The sequence below is a fragment of the Bactrocera oleae genome, chromosome 2 (genome assembly GCF_042242935.1).
Source record: "Bactrocera oleae isolate idBacOlea1 chromosome 2, idBacOlea1, whole genome shotgun sequence".
Lineage (NCBI taxonomy): Eukaryota > Metazoa > Arthropoda > Insecta > Diptera > Tephritidae > Bactrocera > Bactrocera oleae.
In genome coordinates, this window is record NC_091536.1 from 55,528,070 (window position 1) to 55,547,451 (window position 19,382).

Here is a 19,382-nt window from a genome sequence, read left to right on the forward strand (position 1 = left end):
TTAATATTCTACTGTTTAGGTTTCGCTTTACGATTCTACTTAAGTTGTCTTACTCTTCGATAAAACTAATTAGATTTATGAGTTTTCAATTATTATTGACGTCTTTTTCTAAGGTTCTTTAACAGAATTTGACAGAATCTATGATAATATTCCACGTTAATTGTATCTTCGTAAGAGCGTGTGAAACGAAAAGAAATCCTTCTTCATTACGTTTTATTTATATAAAGTAAGGCTCGCTCTTCTGCTATGAATACTGCAGAGGAACATTTCTATAGCTAGAATTTTGCGAGTTAGCCGGTTTAGTTGAAATTTTCTCACTTCAAAAATTGTTATATCTACATATATGTATGGAACCATTTAGGCTATAAAACCAAACCTTGGCATAATGACCATTTTGCAGAAGTACTTATAGATGCCTATAGAAGAATGCTGAATGAGGTTATAATTGATTTTCAAATTAGTGATGACATGAGAAAGCTTTAAAACTTATCTATTTTCGAAAAAGTGCAGTGCGTGAGAAGTTCAGCCAATATCTGGCATAGTTGTAGGCGCCAATATGTCTATTTATTTATTTGCATTTATATCATATTATTCGAAATTTGCATTCATTCGTTTTCCTTGTGAATCAAAATTTGGGTAAGTGATAAAAACAAATTTAATTTAAATTACTCGTTTTTATATTATTTAATACCAACTAGGAATGGATCGTGTTAAATATTGTATAATTGGGTATGATACAAAAATTGCGCAAAAGCGATTCACAATCACAATTCTTTTTATAATTTTGATTTTAATATATTGTATCAGGCCACAAAATGGTCAGCACAGCAGACGGGTATAAAAATGGAAAAACTGGTTGTTTTAACTAGTACATTTATTTTTGTATAATTTAGTTTTGTATTTTTAAGTGAGTCAATGTGAATATAATGTAAGTTTTGTTTATATTATATAAATAAAAATATTTTATTAACTTATCATCCTTGAGACTATTTACACATACAAAATGTTGCAGGTGTTGCAAAAATCCGTTAATATACGGGAAAATTTCTGGGAGAAAGTGGTGTTTTGGAAACCATTTTCGATATTCGGTAATTAAAAATTTAATTATTTGGTCTATAACTATATTCGTGAGATTTGTCAAAAGATGGGGTAACTTGATTATTATTCCAATGTTCCCTAATTCGGAACATGCGTAGGAAAGCTACTGTTCTTGTGCCTCGTTTTCAGTAGTTCAGAGTACTTCTTCATTACTTCAATATGAAGGACACCTGAGCCGAAAGTCATCGTATTTTGGTGGTTTTGGTGTCACCAGCTCTAGCTGAGCGAACGTGCCAAAAGTTGTTCGCAAGATTTAAAAGTGGTGATTTTGACTTCGAAAGCGAAGAACGTCTTGGGTGGCCAAAAAAATGTGAAGACAGGGAATTGTCAGCATTACTAGATTAAGATTGTTGCCAAACACAAGAAGAGCTCGTTGAATCTTTTGGAGTCACTCAGGTTGCCATTTTAAAACGTTTAAACGCAAGGAACCTGGGTGCCATAAGAATTAATGCCGAGAGCGTTGAAAGCCGATTTTGCATGTCAGAAATGCTTTTTGAACGCTACAAAAAGAAGTCCTTTTTGCATCGCATTGTGACTGGTGATGAAAAATGGAACCTGACTAGCGAAATCATCGACAAAGCCGAATGTTATTCACGCCAAGATAGTGCTCTGTATTTGTTTCGATGGGAGGAACGTGTTTTATTATAAGCTTCTAAAACTGAGTGAATGGGGATAATTACCGACAACCAGAAACGCTCGCAATTTCCGACTAAACACGAGGTAATAATTTTCCATTATGACAACACTCGGTCTCATTTGCAAAATAGGTCCAGATGGGTCAGTTATTCTAGGATGGAATCCACAAATTGTCAGGAAGATGAGAAATGTTATAGTCGCAGATGGGCAATACTTTGAGACATATGATTGTTAAGTTTTCTTAAATTAACGTAAAACTTTAGAGAAAAAATGCACGAATATAGTTATAGACATAATAAGTATGAGGCAACGCTTACAACGAGCCGTCTCAAGATTTTAGACAATTGTCTATAATACTGAAACTGAAATATCTGTAGAGCATAAACGACTGGTAGAGCTATTAATAATATCAAACGGAAAAATCTACGTATTCACCAAAGCGTCTAATGTGCAACAGGTATATTTTTCTTGCGCTTATGATGATGAAACATCTCCAAGTCATGGTTCTAATAATTTTTGAAAAAATCAAAAATTTAGTACAATTGTATTTTGTTTTTATTTTATATTTTGATCGATTTTTACAATGTTTTATTTGTAATGCTGTAGATGACCTCTGATTCTCCAATTTGTAATATACTTCGAATTCTCCGAGGAAGTAATTTACCTAGTAAGTAAGTTATAACTCAGTAAGAGTAAACTCAGGAAATTTAAGTAATAAAATCTCTACCGAATTTGAAGCCTTCGGTTATAGATTGGTTGCTCTGTCCTGGAAAATCATTAGGCCAAAACTTTCGTTTAGATGTTTTTTGATGATGTAATATGTTTCGTGAACGTGACATCGATTTTCTCTTTAGATCATGATGATCTAGAAATTTCAATTTCCCAAAAGCGCTTGTAATCTGCGACCTGGAAATATAATACAACAAGCATAGCTGATCAATAAATAACAGTATAAAGTAATTTACCACAGACAATATGGTTAACTACTTTGTACCTGTAGTACTCATATTCATAATTCACGTATTCACAAAATGGCTGCAGCTCTAATTCATCGGGACAAATAGGGTTTCCGTGCAAACTGAGGTACTCTAGATTTGGAAAAATGCTCGCCAAAAGTTGAATAGTCTTCTGAAGGTCCATCAGCTTAAAAGCAAGCGACAATACAAATCAAGTATTTAGTGATTTTTTTATAAGAATATCATATTAGCATTTCACCTCGTTGCGGTTCAACATCAGCACCTTCACCTTCGGCAGCGACCATTGCAGCTGTTCGAAGTGCGTTTCGTGCAGTCGATTGTTGTCTAGAATGATATACTTCAAATTCTTAAATTGATACAAGTGCGAGATGTTCATCAGTCGATTGTGACTGCAATCCAGATATTCGGTGCGTTCACCAAATAACTCTATAATCTTCGCCGACAGTGAAACGTAATGGCAATGGGCTAAGATGAGCTGTAAATAAACAATGACTTGCTTTGTTATCTACGATTAGGCTCTTGCATTGGACACTCACCTCCTTGCTCTGCGCATTATAGCGCATCTCCGGATGGGCCATTACACACACCCCCACGCACCTGCGCACTAAATACCTTTCTTATTTTCGACGGCTATTGGTATTACTTTCTAATTTAGCATATAACTGTATTTAATTCAATATTTACAGCTATGTGTTAGCTTTTTTGGTAGAACTCGAAACCGCAATTGTTTAGTGTTGTTCGTTCTTAGTTCTTCATTACAATCTGAGTATTGCCGAAGTACTGAAGGTGCAAGTTTAAGAAACAATGTCTTCTGGCCGTTGAGTTATAGCGATAATCGCAAAGAGATAAGACGAATGTAATAAATTTGAGATGTAGATGGCAGCTTAACGCGTTTCCGTTGGGGATGTGCATCCAAGATCGATACATTTTTGTTTAATGCAAGAAATAATTCATTATAAGAATACAAACTTGTATATGCCCTCGTAGGAATTGTCTCGTTTTCTTTTGGTTAACTTTCTTAAACTTATCGATTTTATATCTCATATTGGCAGGAACATATTAAGCGTCAATTTCGATTGTTAAAATTACTTTAATCGTTACAAGTTTCAAGACGTTTATTGAAATGCCCAAAACCGAAAAGAAATAAGTAAGGAAGGGCGAAGTTCGGATGTAACCAAACATTTTATACTCTCGCAAAGTCAAATGGGGTACTCGTTTGAAATTTCTTTTTATATATTTTTATAGTAAGAAGTAGTAACTGTTGCCTCAGTCATTTTGACAATTTTTGGTCACAAGGTGGCATACTTTAAATGCATTAGTCACGCAAAGTTTTACCCCTAAACTATCATTGCTGTTTGATTGGCATAGGGAAAGTGAAAGAATCAGATGAAACTTATGGTGTTATATGGGAAATAGGCATGTTATAATCCGATTTCACTTTAACATAGAAATATGAGAAGAATGTTATGTACCGAATTTGGTTAAATTCAGTTAGTGTTTAGTGCTTGATTTATCGCGCTTTTAGTAGTTCTTAACAGTACCGTTATAAGGGCGGTGCGCCGGGGTTGTCACTCGATCACACTGTCGATAGAAGTTCTAAAAAAATAGCAAATTATAGATTTAGAGGTTTAGGAGATATACACATTAAACTTGTTAGGGGGCGGAACCGCGCCCATTAAAAAAATTTTAACTGCAGATGCCCCTCCCTAATGTGATCCTGTATACCAAATAACAGTCTTGTATCTTATCGTGGAGCTTAGTTATGGCAATTTATTTGTCTTTGATTAATGGAGTTTTGTGGGCGCGGCAGCGGTCCGATTAGGTCCATCTGCAATGCCAACCGTTTAGTTCTAGGTGATACAAACAACCATTGAGTGAACGAAACTATTATAATCTGTACCAACATGTTGCGAGAGTATAAAAATAACACCTGAAGTATTCTAAAACTTGGGAAACTGAACCAGGAAATTCGTATCCTTTTACATGTTTAAACAGAGAATATAGGAATATTCTGTTCCTTCTTATAAATAATAAAGATAACAAATATAAAATTCAACATTTATAATAATTAACTGTAGAATTACCGGCGTGGTCGAATTGCAGCCGTTTTTGTTGGACTTCGGATGAAAACTTCCACAATACTTACAAATGTATATATACTATTTACTATCAAAAATTATGTGGCATTTGTTTTATTATGATTAACATTTTTCTCATTGTGAATTGCTATACCTGTAAAGTTACTCAACTTATATGCCGTTATTTACAATTTATTGTTATATTACAGGTTGGATTGCACCTGATACTACGAATTTGAATTTGGCCTACTGTTTCTACTGTCGTGCGAAATTAGAGGCTCACAAAATGAATTTAATTAGTCACGCAAAAACCGTCAAACATAAGAAATTTATTCAATGGGATAAGGCAGCCAACGCAACTACATCTATGTATTTATATCACAAATTTATAAACCAGGGTTAGCGGAAACTTTCGTTGTAGATTTACGTGAGTACCTGCCGGCGACGGCCTTACCTCACGGTGTTCAAAAACACAACGTATCAATACAATGCGTTGATCAGCGCCCCAAACAATACGAGCTTTTTGCAAGTATTTATTTGGATACCAGTGGCAGTGTGTCTGGGTCCACACTACCATCTTGGTATGATTCGAGGCCGACCTAAAATCTCTTCCGTTTTCGGGTACGGCACCCAGTTACTTGTGTAACTTCTTTTTTCGAACTGAAAATTCAGTTCTTCCAGCATTTAGGTTTAAACCACAGCCACCACGATACTCCCCAAAGGGCCGAACCCAATGAGCAGATTGAACAGAAGTCCAAGGGCTTTCTGCTCCCCGTGGTACCGGAAAGTCTCCGGTCAGACTGCGTAGCCTAAACTACTGCCAGTTGAGCTCCCCATTACTCAAATGACTGGTGACATTTGTCGCTTGAACTTCAAATGTCTTTTTATTAGCTTTTTTTATTTAAAGTGTTTCTAATATCAGTTCAAGCTGAGTATTATAGCACTATCACTCCATATACTATGCTGATATTACTGGGCAAAGAATATAATAACAGTCATAGTGCATATTGGCTTTTAGTCGCCTTTTACGACAGGCATGCCTTGCCGCGGGCATATTCTATCCCCTGCCCGCAGGGGTAAGGGTTAGCGGAAAGTACGAAAATTACTGAATTGAAAATAGCTGCTTTTATCGTCCAACACTATTCTTGATTAACAGTTGATCTAATAAATATACTACTGCAGCTAGATTCTTCATCGGATACATTGAAAAACCTTAAACTTCATCGTACTAAGTGTTCGATGATGCATGAAGCATTAATAGAAGACATCGGTAATTCTCCTTACTTTATTATTTATTATTTATAATTCTAAATTTACTTTTATTGATTAATATTAATAAATATTATTATAATTTAATATATATAAGTTATGTAACAAGATTTTATTATTTATTTTAATAATAATTATTTTTTAAGGAAATTTACTCTATTTCTGTTGAAGTTTTAGAAAGAACATTTTTTAAGAGTTGCTAACACTGCTTTGCTTCTATTCAGTTCTTAGAGTAAAGTCTCGATAATATGCGATTGCATTAGCCTAGACGAAGATTTGGTTTCAGAAGTTTACACCGATGATAAAATGTAATTTTGTCTAACATATCTCTTCGGAATCAATTCAGACAGCTCGATACCAGAAATCCGTTTTCTTATGTCCAACCCATGCATTTTCACTGTTGCCGAGTGATCAAAGTATCGCATCGATAAATCATAAGATGATGCATTACAAAATAAACAATTTTTGAGACAATTTTGAAAACTAAATAAGTAATTTATTATTTATTACCTATTACACTGGGAAATAGTAGTTTTATTTTTATGAAGTTTCTTACCCGATTTTGTATGATTTTGCCACGCTGATTCCAAATCTGTAGTCAGATTTTCGTTAGCAGCTCTAATTTTAAAATATGAACATTATACATTTTTAGCCAAAAATACTACAATTTTACTTAACTGAAAAAAAAAGTTTGTTTTGTGCTTTTCTTGCATAAGTAGAAACAGCAGTCTTGTTTTGAATGCTCGGGCAGTAATCAGCCATTCTATTTGCAGTCCAACGACCCTAGTATCGCTCTTCCATAGTGTGAATATCCTGATGAAAGTGCTTTCCTTGTTCTTCGCTTAGTTCCCCTAAATTTTCTGGTAAGCGGTCGAAATGGCTGCAGAGAAGGGTATCTTGAGGCTCATGTTACATCCTAGTCTCTGGGAGTGCAACATGTTGTGCTTAATGTGTTGAATGCAGTTTGGGGACTTTTTTCCTAGGAAACCCAAATAAATTCAATCAGTATAGATTTCTCCTTATCTATCATACAATCAGTAAAATGTTGGTCGTGTTTTAGTTCCATGATCTGAGGACCTTCAGAAATACTAGCTTTAATTTTTTCTTTATTCAATTTCGGAAATATTTTACTGATATATTTAAAACATTCCCATCCTTGTTTAGAGCTTTTACAAACTATTTTATCAGACCTAACTTTATATGAAGAGAGGGTAATATAATGCGGTCTCTGATTACTAGAGGGGGATTCATTACAAATTTCATAAGATCATGAAGCAGGGGTATTTGCGTCCTCCTTGTTGACCTAAAACAAATTTATCATTTTAAGATCGACGCATATCAGCCAGTTATGTTCTATGTATTTTTTTTCCCAATATACCTGCTTATAGAATAGATAGAACAACAACTTTTCTGATCATTTAAACAGGTTCTTCTTAATGTAGACAAATTTATGAAATTTAGTAATTTTTTGCCCCAGAACTTTATTTCAGTAAGCCGAGTTACGTTATATTACGATATATCAAGGATAACGGGTATCACTAATACTAGAGCTGTTAGGAAAAGACTGAGGGTGCATTTGAAATCAGCGACGTCAAATTAGTAAGAAACAGTGTAGAGACCTCATAAAACAAAAAAAAAGTTAAATTTTTTTTACCAGAGTTATCTAAATGAATTCAAATGTGAAATATTAAAATTGTTCAAAAAGCATCAACTTATGGAGATAGGCAAACAAGTAATTAGTCTTCAAAAGAAAACATGACTTAATCAACATAGGGTACATTTAGTCTACCGATTCATCGTTTCTCCATTAAAAAAGATTTGTTTTCTGGATGTATTCAAATATACCGCCATGTCGGCGACTCAAATTTCTGGCTAAGAATTTTTTCAAGTTTGGAAGTACAAATATGTCAAAAATGGTCTAATCCGATGTACGGTGGATAGGGTAACAGTTAATAGCCTAATTCGTACCAATTGCTTTTTTTGCCGATGGAGAAATTATTCTGCAATTCGGCATCGTAACGACCCAATAAATCATTATAGTAGAGCTCTATGACCTTTTCACTACCACTTTGCGATTGTGAATTATGGTATTTCACACTGATTCTTATTGCCTAGTAAATACCGTAGATACGTGTTTCGTCGACGGGTAGAAAGAATGCAAAGAATTTTTAGCGTTTACACTGAGAAGTGGTCATAGTTTCGCTTTTTGTCCGTAGTGAACAAATGAAGTACCCTTTACGCCAATATCTTTCTAAGGTCCAATATTTAATAGAGGATATTATCCTCGCGGTATTGATGATGTTGATGTCTACCACCTCGTGCATCTTCAATCGGCACTCTGCTAATTAGAGATAAGGTAATGGGGAGTCATCTATCAAAAATCGACTCTCTACTACGTGTTGAAAACAAATTTTTAACGGTCACAATCGAAGGAAAAGAGTAATCATTCTGCAGAATTTTGACAGTACTAGCCTACCAGAATACCACAATAGGTATATATTTTTTTGGATTAATTGGATCCCTCTCGTATTTTATTGGCTAATAGTGACTCGAGAAAAATATGCTGATTTCAAAAGTCAAAATTTTCTTCCAAGAACTTTTTTTTCAACGCGAACTAAAAACATGCAAAAACGTTAACTTCGGTTGCACCGAAGCTATAATACTCTTCACAAATACAAAGTCTATTTACAAGTACTTGATTCCGATCGTTCAATTAGTATGACAGCTATATGCTTAGTGATCTAATTTCGTGAAGACATCTCGTCAAATGAAAAAGTTCTCCATGCATACACTATATTCCGATTGTTCAGTTAATATGGCAGCTATATACTATAGTGATCCGACCTAAACAATTTCTTCAGAGATTACATTGTTACTTTAGATAATAACTCATGCCAAATTCCGTGAAGATATTACGTCAAATAAAAAAGTTTCCCATACAAGTACTTGATTCTGGTTGTTCAGTTTGTATGGCAGCTATATGCTATAGTGGTCCGATATCGATATCGTTTCGACAAATGAGCTGCTTTTTAGTGAGAAAAGGACATTTGCAAAATTTCAGATCGACAGCTAAAAAACTGATGGACTGGTTTGTATATATACAGACAGACGGACATGGCTAAATCAACTCAGCTCATCATGCTGATCATTTATGTACATATTTTATAGGGTCTAAGACGTTTCCTTCTGGGTGTTACAAACTTCGTAGCAAAATTAATATAACCTGTTCAGGGTATAAAAACTTATAAGATAGTGATACAGCATAATTTTCAACGGGTTAAAAAAGTCATAGATACTTGAAATATTATTAGTCAATGAAATGTTTCGGTATTTTGTATGTCTTGAAGTAATATCTTTAAGATTCTCAATGACCTTATCTCGAAAATCATCAGTATTGTAATTTCTTTAACACCAAAACCGCTGACTTTAACGAATGGGCATTCTGAAGAACTTAACATCACTTGAAGATGTATTGCCGCCATTAAGATTGTCAAAACTGACAACTTTACATTAATCAGTCATGAAATGAGATATAAATTGTTAAAGTATTTTATGAGAAATAAATAAATGTTTTTAAATGCCTCTTGTTGGTCGGCTTTTTGGGTACATCGAACAATTATTGAACACACTTAGTCCTTCAGGTATTGGCCTTCACTTGTTTGATCGAGTGTTAATTGGTGCATACCTATTTGTGTTAAGAGTCGATATATATGTACACATATGGTTTTTATGCGGTTTTCGCGAGTATTACAAAATTCTACTTGAACTACTGAAATAACACATTGAAGTGTAAAAACGTGAGAAACAACGGACGCAGCACTAGGCAAAAGTTTTTACAAATTAATTGTAAAAAGCAATGGTGGATAAAAACGGTAAAGCGTTTGCTAAAAACAACAATAATAAGATGAAATATCTGCAAAATTTATAAAGTGTGCTGAGGCATGCTAATTGGAAGCTTGAAAAAGTAAATGTACTGCGAAAATGTATCAAGTAATGGGGTTGAAGTTCAGGTGCAACCTAATTCGCCTATGATAAAAAATTGTTATTAAATTTTTAAAAGCCACTGTTCAATTTGTTTCTCTTCATTGAACTTTTTGCAAAGAATAAACTGTGCATTAAGAAAGTGATAGACCTTAAGTTAATGTTTCAGGGCTAAAATTCTGGTATACCATGAAACATATCTATAGGTTTGATGGACTGCTAAGGTAGCAACTTTTAGCTAAACTGACTACCATAGATCAAGCTGATGTCATCGGACAGTAAGAATTGGACAAGTGTCAAGAAGGAATTGAACGATAAAATAGCTGTTACTTTAAATGCATGAAAGTAGAGGTTCACCTCCAAATTAAAGCAATTTTTTAATAAATTGGATCTGTCGAACAAATAAATAACCCCCGAAAATAACCCAAATATTGAGCATAAAGACCTAAGCTCTGGATGAAAAACCGATTCGGTTAAATCAAGGAAGCCTTGCATGTAAAAAAAATTTTAGTTGTTTTAAACTCCGTTAAGAAACCACCCTGCAGCAGTTAGTGCTTTAGTTTTAAAAATTTGAACCCCCAGACGAAAAACGTCGGCGACCCTATAAAACATATATTTAAATGATCAACATGGTGAGCCGAGTCAATTTAGCCATGCCCGTCTGTATATACGTGAAATAGTCCCTCAGTTTTTGAGATATTTATTTGAAATTTTGTGCACGGTCTTTTTTCGCAAGAAACTGCTTATTTGTCGGAACCGCCGAAACCAGACCACCATAGCATATAGCTGCCATACAAACTGAACGATCGGAATTAAGTGCTTGAAAGGAAAAAAAATTTATTTTGAGGAGATATCTTCAAGGAATTTGGCATGGTTATTGTTTAAGATAACGGGGCAATTTCTGAAGAAAATTTTCAGATCAAGTCATTATAGCATATATTTGTCATTCAAACTGACCGATCAAAATCAAGTTCTTGTAACGAATCTTTTGTTTTTGTGAATGATATTATAGCTAACAGGGTATATTATATGGGCAACTTCCCAGACATCGTCAAGAAACCCGCGACCGATAGCTGCGATTCTTTTCCTATACAAAGACTTGCATCGGCATAGGAGATGCTCTAAAGTCTCTTTTTCTTCTACCTGGTTTGTCATTATTTGTGGCCAAAAGTTGCAGACTACTGTTTATATAATATTAAGAGACCTCCTTGACATATTTTTTTCTGTTGATGAAATCTAAATTTAAAGGACTTTAGATAACCTATCGTTCTTTCTCTGCTTTGTTCTGTACGTTATTAATTTTAACACCTACTGGATACTTATTTTCATTTTTTAGAGTAGTGTTGCCACAAAATTGTAATTTCCTGACATCAGGTATAAAAATTCAATATAAATAAGTAATGAAACACTGATATTTCAAATTGGTCAACTGAAATTTAATAGTGTAAAAACAACATATATGTACAAGTAAAATATATTTATGTCATCCTTAAAAATATGTATACAGGTTTAAATTTTCAACGGAAACTGATACTTGAAAAACCGAAAAAAAATTAAATTAATTAACTTAAAAATGAAAATAAATTTCTACCATTGTTATTCCATATGTTTAATTTGTTTACACCCGATTTACATTTATAAAAAGATGTTGGGGTGTGGGAACAAACGAAGTTCACCAGTCACTATTTATATGCGCATTTTGAGCATTTAAAATGTGTACAAATGTGTTCAATAGAAGTATATACATATATGTACATACGTATGTATATACTTACAAATATTAATTACTTATAAACGTTCATAAATATTCTCTAGCGATTAATATTTACCCTAATTAGAAATATGAGGGTATTCATACATATATGGAATGATCTATCGGCCTTGAAGATACCTAGACTTGGATCTTATAAAGCTTATTCAAACTAACGATAGATAGTCCTAACAATGGACTAGGTACAAAGTACAAATCCTTAAACATTACTTTTCTTCGCAGCAATTCATTTGATGTGACCGTCAAGTCTACGGGCGGAGTGGAGCGATGATAAAAACAGAGATTCAAGCAAGCAAAACCAAATATACACAATATCTTGCACTGTAAGCAGTAATGTAAGGGCGATTAGAGAATACGATGCACGCAGTGATTGTTCAAACTGATACGTACGAAAACATCGAAAAAATCACAGCAAAGCTAAGTGTATTGAAATAAATATAGAAAAGCTATCAGTAGTGACTATTTTATAGCCTTATTGGACTACTATTTGGTAAAAAAGAAGGGGATGTTTCATCAAGACAACGCACACAATCCGAAATCAAACAAAACGGTTACATAGGTCCGCATTAGAATTGCTTGCCCAACCACCGCAACTTTTTCCCATCCCCACACCTAAACGGAATGCTCGCTAAAAAGAAATTGTTGAAAATGCGCCCTATTTTTAAGCATGTTTTTGAAGTACTACAAAATTGGCATCAAAAAGTTGGAAGATCTATATAACCGCTGTATAGCTATTGATGTGTAAAAATTAAATCGAATTTTGAACCAGGAAGGTTAATGAGTTGCAGTTTCAGCTGAAAATTACCTTTATACATTTTTTCACACGATGGCCTTTGGAGGATATTATCTTTTCACTTTACCTTCATTCCACTAAATTATGTTATTGAAATATTAATCATTGTGACACTTCCTGAGGAATCATCTATACTATATAAAAACTGTCATATATAGTCCTTCGAAATCTTCCAGTTATGACCGGCTAGTTGATTAATACTTTTCAATTCTCGTTCTCGGTATTCTCGAAGACGGAAGGGTAGTTACAATAATAGGCAAATGCAGGCCTACGAAAGTTTACAAAGAATAAAATGGATAAATATATGTACATGTAAATTTTGAAACTACCTTGTAATATTATGGTCTCTATGTCATATGGTATCCTTGGAACACAAGCTCCAACTAGCTTTTAAACTTTTAGGCACTGTATCTACCGATAGAGCAGGTAGAGATGGAGACATTTGTTTGCATTTGTGGTGATGGTTTTATACGCGTTTGTTTCAAGGGAACAATAACAACGTTTTCTTTTAAACAGGCGGCAAAATAAAACGCACTTTAATGCCAAACCACATATATAGCTTTAATGTGAGCTTTCCGAGTTCGTCTAGGTTTGTTACGTAATAAATGATGATGAGATCGGAATAAATCGCTCAGATCGGCCCACTGTAACCTTTGCCATTCAAGCTGGCTGATAAAAATCTTCATAAAATATATCGAATTTCGAATAATAAATTGTCGAAATCTGACCATAATTCTTTCCTAATAATATTATGTCTGTATGTCAAAAATGTGTAGACTCCAGTCACTACTTCCCATATACATAATAAAAAGATTTTCGGTTAATATGTGAGTTATCTTAATAAAATTGGATGGATTTATTATAGTTTAATACCGAAAATGTGTGAAATTTGTCTACGAATGATGATTTTCGTTATTTTAACAAACCATATTTTGTTCGGTCAGTGTATGAGCTAGAGATACATTTAAAATTGCTTGAAAATATGTTCTCAAGTATACCAGGGCAATATCCAAAGTTAGTGGAATCAGGTCAGGTCTGAGTCTATGACCTATATTACAAGTATAATAATTAATAAGATACCAAAGTTGATTTTAATTCATTCTGGATTTCGTCGAAAGTTTTTTCACAAGTAGTGCCCTCGATGTTTTTAATCTTATGCCCAAAAATTGTCGAAATCGGTCCCAAACTTTTCAAAGACCCAGACACCATATATCTTTTTTACCAAACATATCGGTCAATCTGTGAGTTCTAGTATTGAAATTCGGGGAGAATATTTTTGTGATAACAACATGCCCTTGTGCCAAAAATGGGTAAAATCTGGGAGTCTTTATACCGCATCTATCGGTCAATATGTAAGAGTCTCATTGTAATAACAGTGTATCTTCTTGCCTGTGATTGTAAATAAAGACTCCAATTCTTCCTACTTTTAATTAAATTATATATTGTACAAAATTTCTTACTTGTTATACTCTTGTAACATGTAGCTGCAGGTTAAAATAGTTTGTTCACCCAACGGTTGTTTGTATCACCTAAAACTAATCGAGTTAGATATTGGGTTAAATATATATAAATGATCAGGATGAAGAGACGAGTTGAAATCCGGTTGACTGTCTGTCCGTCCACATGTTTCTTGGTACCGATAGACGGTTGGTATTGCAGCACTGCCACGCCCACAAAACGCCATTAATTAAAAACAAATAAATTGTTATAACTAAGTTCTGCAATAAGATACAAGACTGATATTTGGTATGCAGTATCACATTAGAGAGAAGCATCTGCAGTTTAATATTTTTTTAAAAAGTGGGCGTGGTCCCGCTTCCTAATAGGTTTAATGTACATATCTCCAAAACCGCTAAAGCTATAATAACAAAATTTACTGACAACAAATTTTTTTTAGCACCTCTTATGACAGTTTAAAAATAGATAAAATAGGGTGACAACCCCGCCCACTCTCCATAAACTGTTAAAACTACTTAACGGGCGATAAATCAAGCAATAAACACGCCAGAGACATTAAATTTTATCTCTGGTATGGTATAAGATAATTTTATAGGAACCACGTTCCAAATTATACAGTGGGCGTGGCACCGCCCACTTTTAGGTGAAAACCCATACCTTGGGATCTGCTTAACTGATTTTAACCAAATTCGGTACATAACGTTCTTCTCATATTTCTATCCTATTCCCCATATGACATATGACATTATTTTAAATTCCATCTGATTTTTTCACTTTCCAGTATTCAAATCAAGCAACAATGATTATGTCGGCGTAAAACTTTGTGTGAATAATGCGCTTAAAGTATGCCACCTTGTGACCGAAAATTATCTAAATTGAATCAAAACTGTTCAAGCCGCTACTTACTGAATATGTGGACCCCAGTGCATATAGTTGACTTTTTACCGAAAATATTGGTCAACATAGAACAAGGCGGCAAGATCTACAAAAAAATCTAAAACGAGTATACCATTTGTACATAATTACCATCTATGTGAACCGTTATTATCAGAAGAGACCGCCGAAAAAGAGGGAGTATTGAAACAATTTGGTTCTTAATAATATATCATTATAAAAATAGTAACAACTAACCTTTTTTGTTATTATTTGTAAAAGAAAAAGCGAACATTTCCATGTGTTACACAATATACAGGTATTTTTTCCGGCATTCGGTGTAGCACTCGTACTTTATTGCCAGTGGTTGTGGTGCGGCGTGTCGCGGTGAAACGAATGGAGTAGGGAGCCCAAAGCACAGCTAATTATCTGTCAACATCTGGGCATTTATTTATACGTGTAAAAGTTCAATGTCAATCGGATTACGCCTCGTTCGATATTCGTTGATCGACAAGCGCGTCGAAACACTCACCATGCGGTTGATGAATGAAAAGGGTGATGTGCAAAAAGCGTATATAAATGTTTATATAGACATGTGCAATACATACATATGTATATATGGTATGTACAATTGTGTGGATCTATTTTCAACTGTAAGCATTAATTTTTGCTATTGTCTAATAGAAACTCAAAGCCCTGCCGACAATTGTATATAAATATTTATATGCTCCTTTTCATGTGATTTTTGTTGGAAAAATTATTCTATAATTACATGTAGTTGGTTTTCTTGAATTATGAACTAGAATTTTGGAACGATATTTGAAATGAAAAGAAAACGTACAAAATCTTAGCACTTCCTACCATATTTCACACATTTTTCCTTTGAATCGAAATGACATGTGTAGTATATTGTAATTAAAGGTTCAGGTTTACAAATGAGTAAAAGATTGGAAATAATCATCATCCTTCTTTGCAATCTTAATCTATTTAACATCAAGTTCTTCAGAATCTTCAATTACATTTATTACTCATAAAAATTATTTTATAGGTACAGTATAAATTGTTGTTGCTACAATCAAATTGTTCATCAACTTCTTAAGAGCGGGCATATTTCCTTTCATAGAGCTTCGATTTACTCAAATAGAGTACTGAACCGATCATGACCTCTTAGATGATATTATTCGCAAAGATTTGTTATAAGGTGCACCTGGGGATAATTTTAGCTATTTCTGACAGATTTAGATACATGAGAAGCTATATTACCGCACTCGCACTATTAAAGCTTTTCGAAACATCTTGCAGCTTTCCAGTCTAAAACATACTCAAATACTTTCTATTGGATACCGACATTGACATATTATATGTATATGGTTAATAACCCCATTTTAAGAAGTGGAAACCAAGTTTAATATATCTATTTTTCCAACAAGACGATATTGAATATATTTCTTAAAGACTGTACATTTAATATGTACTCTTTATTTATATATTGGAGTCAAATTCTTCGAACAGGTGGCAATTGTTTCAAAAGTTTTCAAACACACACAGGAAGACTTTCGTATTGATTGATTGGACTACGCTGATAAGTTTCTATTACTTAATATTTGCTATCATAAAGCATATTTTCGTAGACAGCTGCTGTGAAAATTTTAGCCGTAATCACACTCGTAGTTTAAATGTCGATCGGTGTTTCTCTTATCTTTTAATACTGTACACGGCCATTTTACTTATATATTAGCAGCCAAAGATCTCTTACGCGACATTATCGCTCCGAATATCAACATATTTATAATCTTATTGTGTATTTTGGGAAACTTTGAATTCTTCTTTGTATATATTTACATTCAGTTTAAGAGAATCCCCATTACCTATTATAAAAAGAGTTGATGTGAAACTTATAACAGAGCATATTTGTAGAGTAAAACATAAAATGGTCTGACCTACATATCGCACTGAACTCGTTTACTGAAATAAGTCAGCGTCTAGAATAACTACAGCTCCTATACTAATTATGATCGCGCTCCAGACACATGTACCCTTATTGGGTATACGAGAAAAAATAAATAAACCACATCATGTTTATGAAAAATTGAAATATCACATATATTGACCAACACAAACGACTTAAGGACAGCTAGAAAGGTGGAAGTCATTATATTGGGGGCATTGGATAGGAGAAATCCTGAACTGATTGCGTTAACTAGTGGCATAGCTCAAGTACATTCGCAAGTCTCAGCGCAATTTTATGAAGGAAAACACACACTGGCCGACAAATGCGGTAAGTAGGAAATTTTTATATGTAGTACATGGTAGCTGGGGTAATTCGTTGACCGATGTTACTAATTATCTGCATTTAACTATAAAATATTCACTATTATACGTTTACTTAATTTTACTAAGATGTCATATTAAGATATACGGAAAAAAGGCAACCGGAAGTGTGAAATTATTATATTGGGTATATGGGGGTTAGAGGAGGTATTGACCCTATTTTATCCATTTTTGATACAAAGATACAGTATAATCAGAAAGAGATTATCTCCGAATTTAAGTAATATATCCCATTTATCAAAAAAATGTGTTCTGAGAAGCTTTGGTGATTTGGCTTAGAAGGTCTCGGAGATAAGTACGTTAAAACTATTAGGCGGAGGGGCCACGTTAACTTTTTCATAATTTTTGGAACTATAGATGATCCTCCCTAATGCGAATCAAGATAACCCTACCTATATACCTAACCCTATACCTATTTCGATCAGTTTTAGATGTTACAAATAACTTTTGGGTGAAAAACACTATTACACTCTGTAGCAAGATGTTTCGAGAGTATTAAAATAATTACTAAAAACGTCTAAATGTGAATTCCCACTTGGAGTTAGCCACAATAGCCTATGAAGTTCGGTGGCATGTAGTAGTGTAGTTCGGTCTAGGAGAATGTCTGAACTGAATACATTAACTTTTGGCATTACTCAAGTATACTACCGAAAATTTTTAACGCCATTTATTAAAAACACACATAATTCACACTACGTGAACCGATTTCACACATATTAGGCATTCAATAATAATATTATGCATTCATTTAGTTTTGCTTAGATACCTTATAAATTGACTGATATATACTATATAAAGCCTACGAGAGGTTTAAATATAGGTAATATTAATAGGATCGAGGTAATATTGAACATTTTGTCCGTTGTACCCATCATCAGTGTCAAGAAGATCTTTCGCATATTTATCGATATATATGGAATAAAGTGAACTTAGTAATTTTATTTCAGGTATAATGGTGGCTAGGGAATTATCTCCCCGAATTTATAGTTTTTGGCACCAGAACACATTATTACCATTTTATCGATATTTTCGGTAAATACTTGTATTCAACCATAGGCACTTAGGTCCACATATTCGGTATCTAGGGAGCTTAATAAGTTCTGATTCGTTTTCGACTATTTTTAGGCGCTACCATAAATGGCATACCGTGATGGTATTATTTGTGAAAACTTCCATCCCACTTCATTGGTTCTAGGTATTGGTAAGGTGAAATAATCAGAGCAAATTGTGTTATATGGAAATAGGCGTGATCGTAGTCCGGTTTTTGTAGATATAGGATTTTATCTAAAGGTGGGTGGTGCCGCGCCCACTTGTTTCATATGCATTTAGAGAGTTATCGCGAATTTAACATTTTACAACATAACCGTTGTTTGGGGAGTGGTGTGGTTATTATTCGTTTTAACCAACTCATTAACTCGTCTCGTTTAGTGTATAATTCTCGATTAGTTTTAGGTGTTACAAAAAACTGTAGTAACTGATTACAAGAGTAAAAAAATAGCATAAATAGTGACACTGACATGTGACATCTCTCATATAAATATGGTTGAAATCAATTTATATCTTTATATTTATATAAATTTATAATTATACCTCTTTCCTAGAACTGTCTCCTAACCTACTTTACTTCATGTATTTTGAGTTCTCAACTCCAAGCCTCATGGTTAATATTTTTCTAAGAGACACAATTTATTCTGAGTAAGGTTTAAGAAAGTGTAATGAGATATGTGGCGTCCAAGCAGCATAGCAATTATCAGTCAAACTTTCTGCCAGCCCTTCTCCCACTACAAATATTTTTACATGTTCTGAGTGCACGAAAATTCGTTGCTTCACTTGCCTTGGTTATTAATCAAAACTATCTGAAACACATAGAGACAGAGACAAAACACAAGTGGACCGCATGAATTAGTTAAAAGCGAACATCATTTGAGGTGTGAACGATTGCCCATATAGAAGCGACACTGAGAAAAGCGTCATGTAGAGCACAATTTTTAGGGGTTTTCATGTCGTGATTGTTGTTAGTTGACGAACTAACGATTTGTAGACGAGGTTTCAATGATTGTCAGCTACCACAAACCTACGTAAACTTGTGTGCCTGTGTTTTTTTGTAGCCGCTGTGA

The 19,382-nt window shown here is 33.9% G+C and overlaps 1 protein-coding gene across 1 annotated transcript; it reads right to left on the reverse strand.

Annotated features, from left to right (window-relative positions):
* Positions 1-2,266: 2,266 nt before the first annotated feature.
* Positions 2,267-3,509, reverse strand: LOC106620601 (leucine-rich melanocyte differentiation-associated protein). Its single transcript, XM_014239143.3, has 5 exons — positions 3,248-3,509; positions 2,950-3,186; positions 2,729-2,877; positions 2,462-2,640; positions 2,267-2,398 (listed from the first exon to the last, which is right to left on the reverse strand). Exons 1-5 carry the CDS (start codon positions 3,287-3,289, stop codon positions 2,313-2,315), a joined length of 693 nt encoding a protein of 230 aa, XP_014094618.1. The 5' UTR covers positions 3,290-3,509; the 3' UTR covers positions 2,267-2,312.
* Between the last annotated feature and the right edge of the window lie 15,873 nt (positions 3,510-19,382).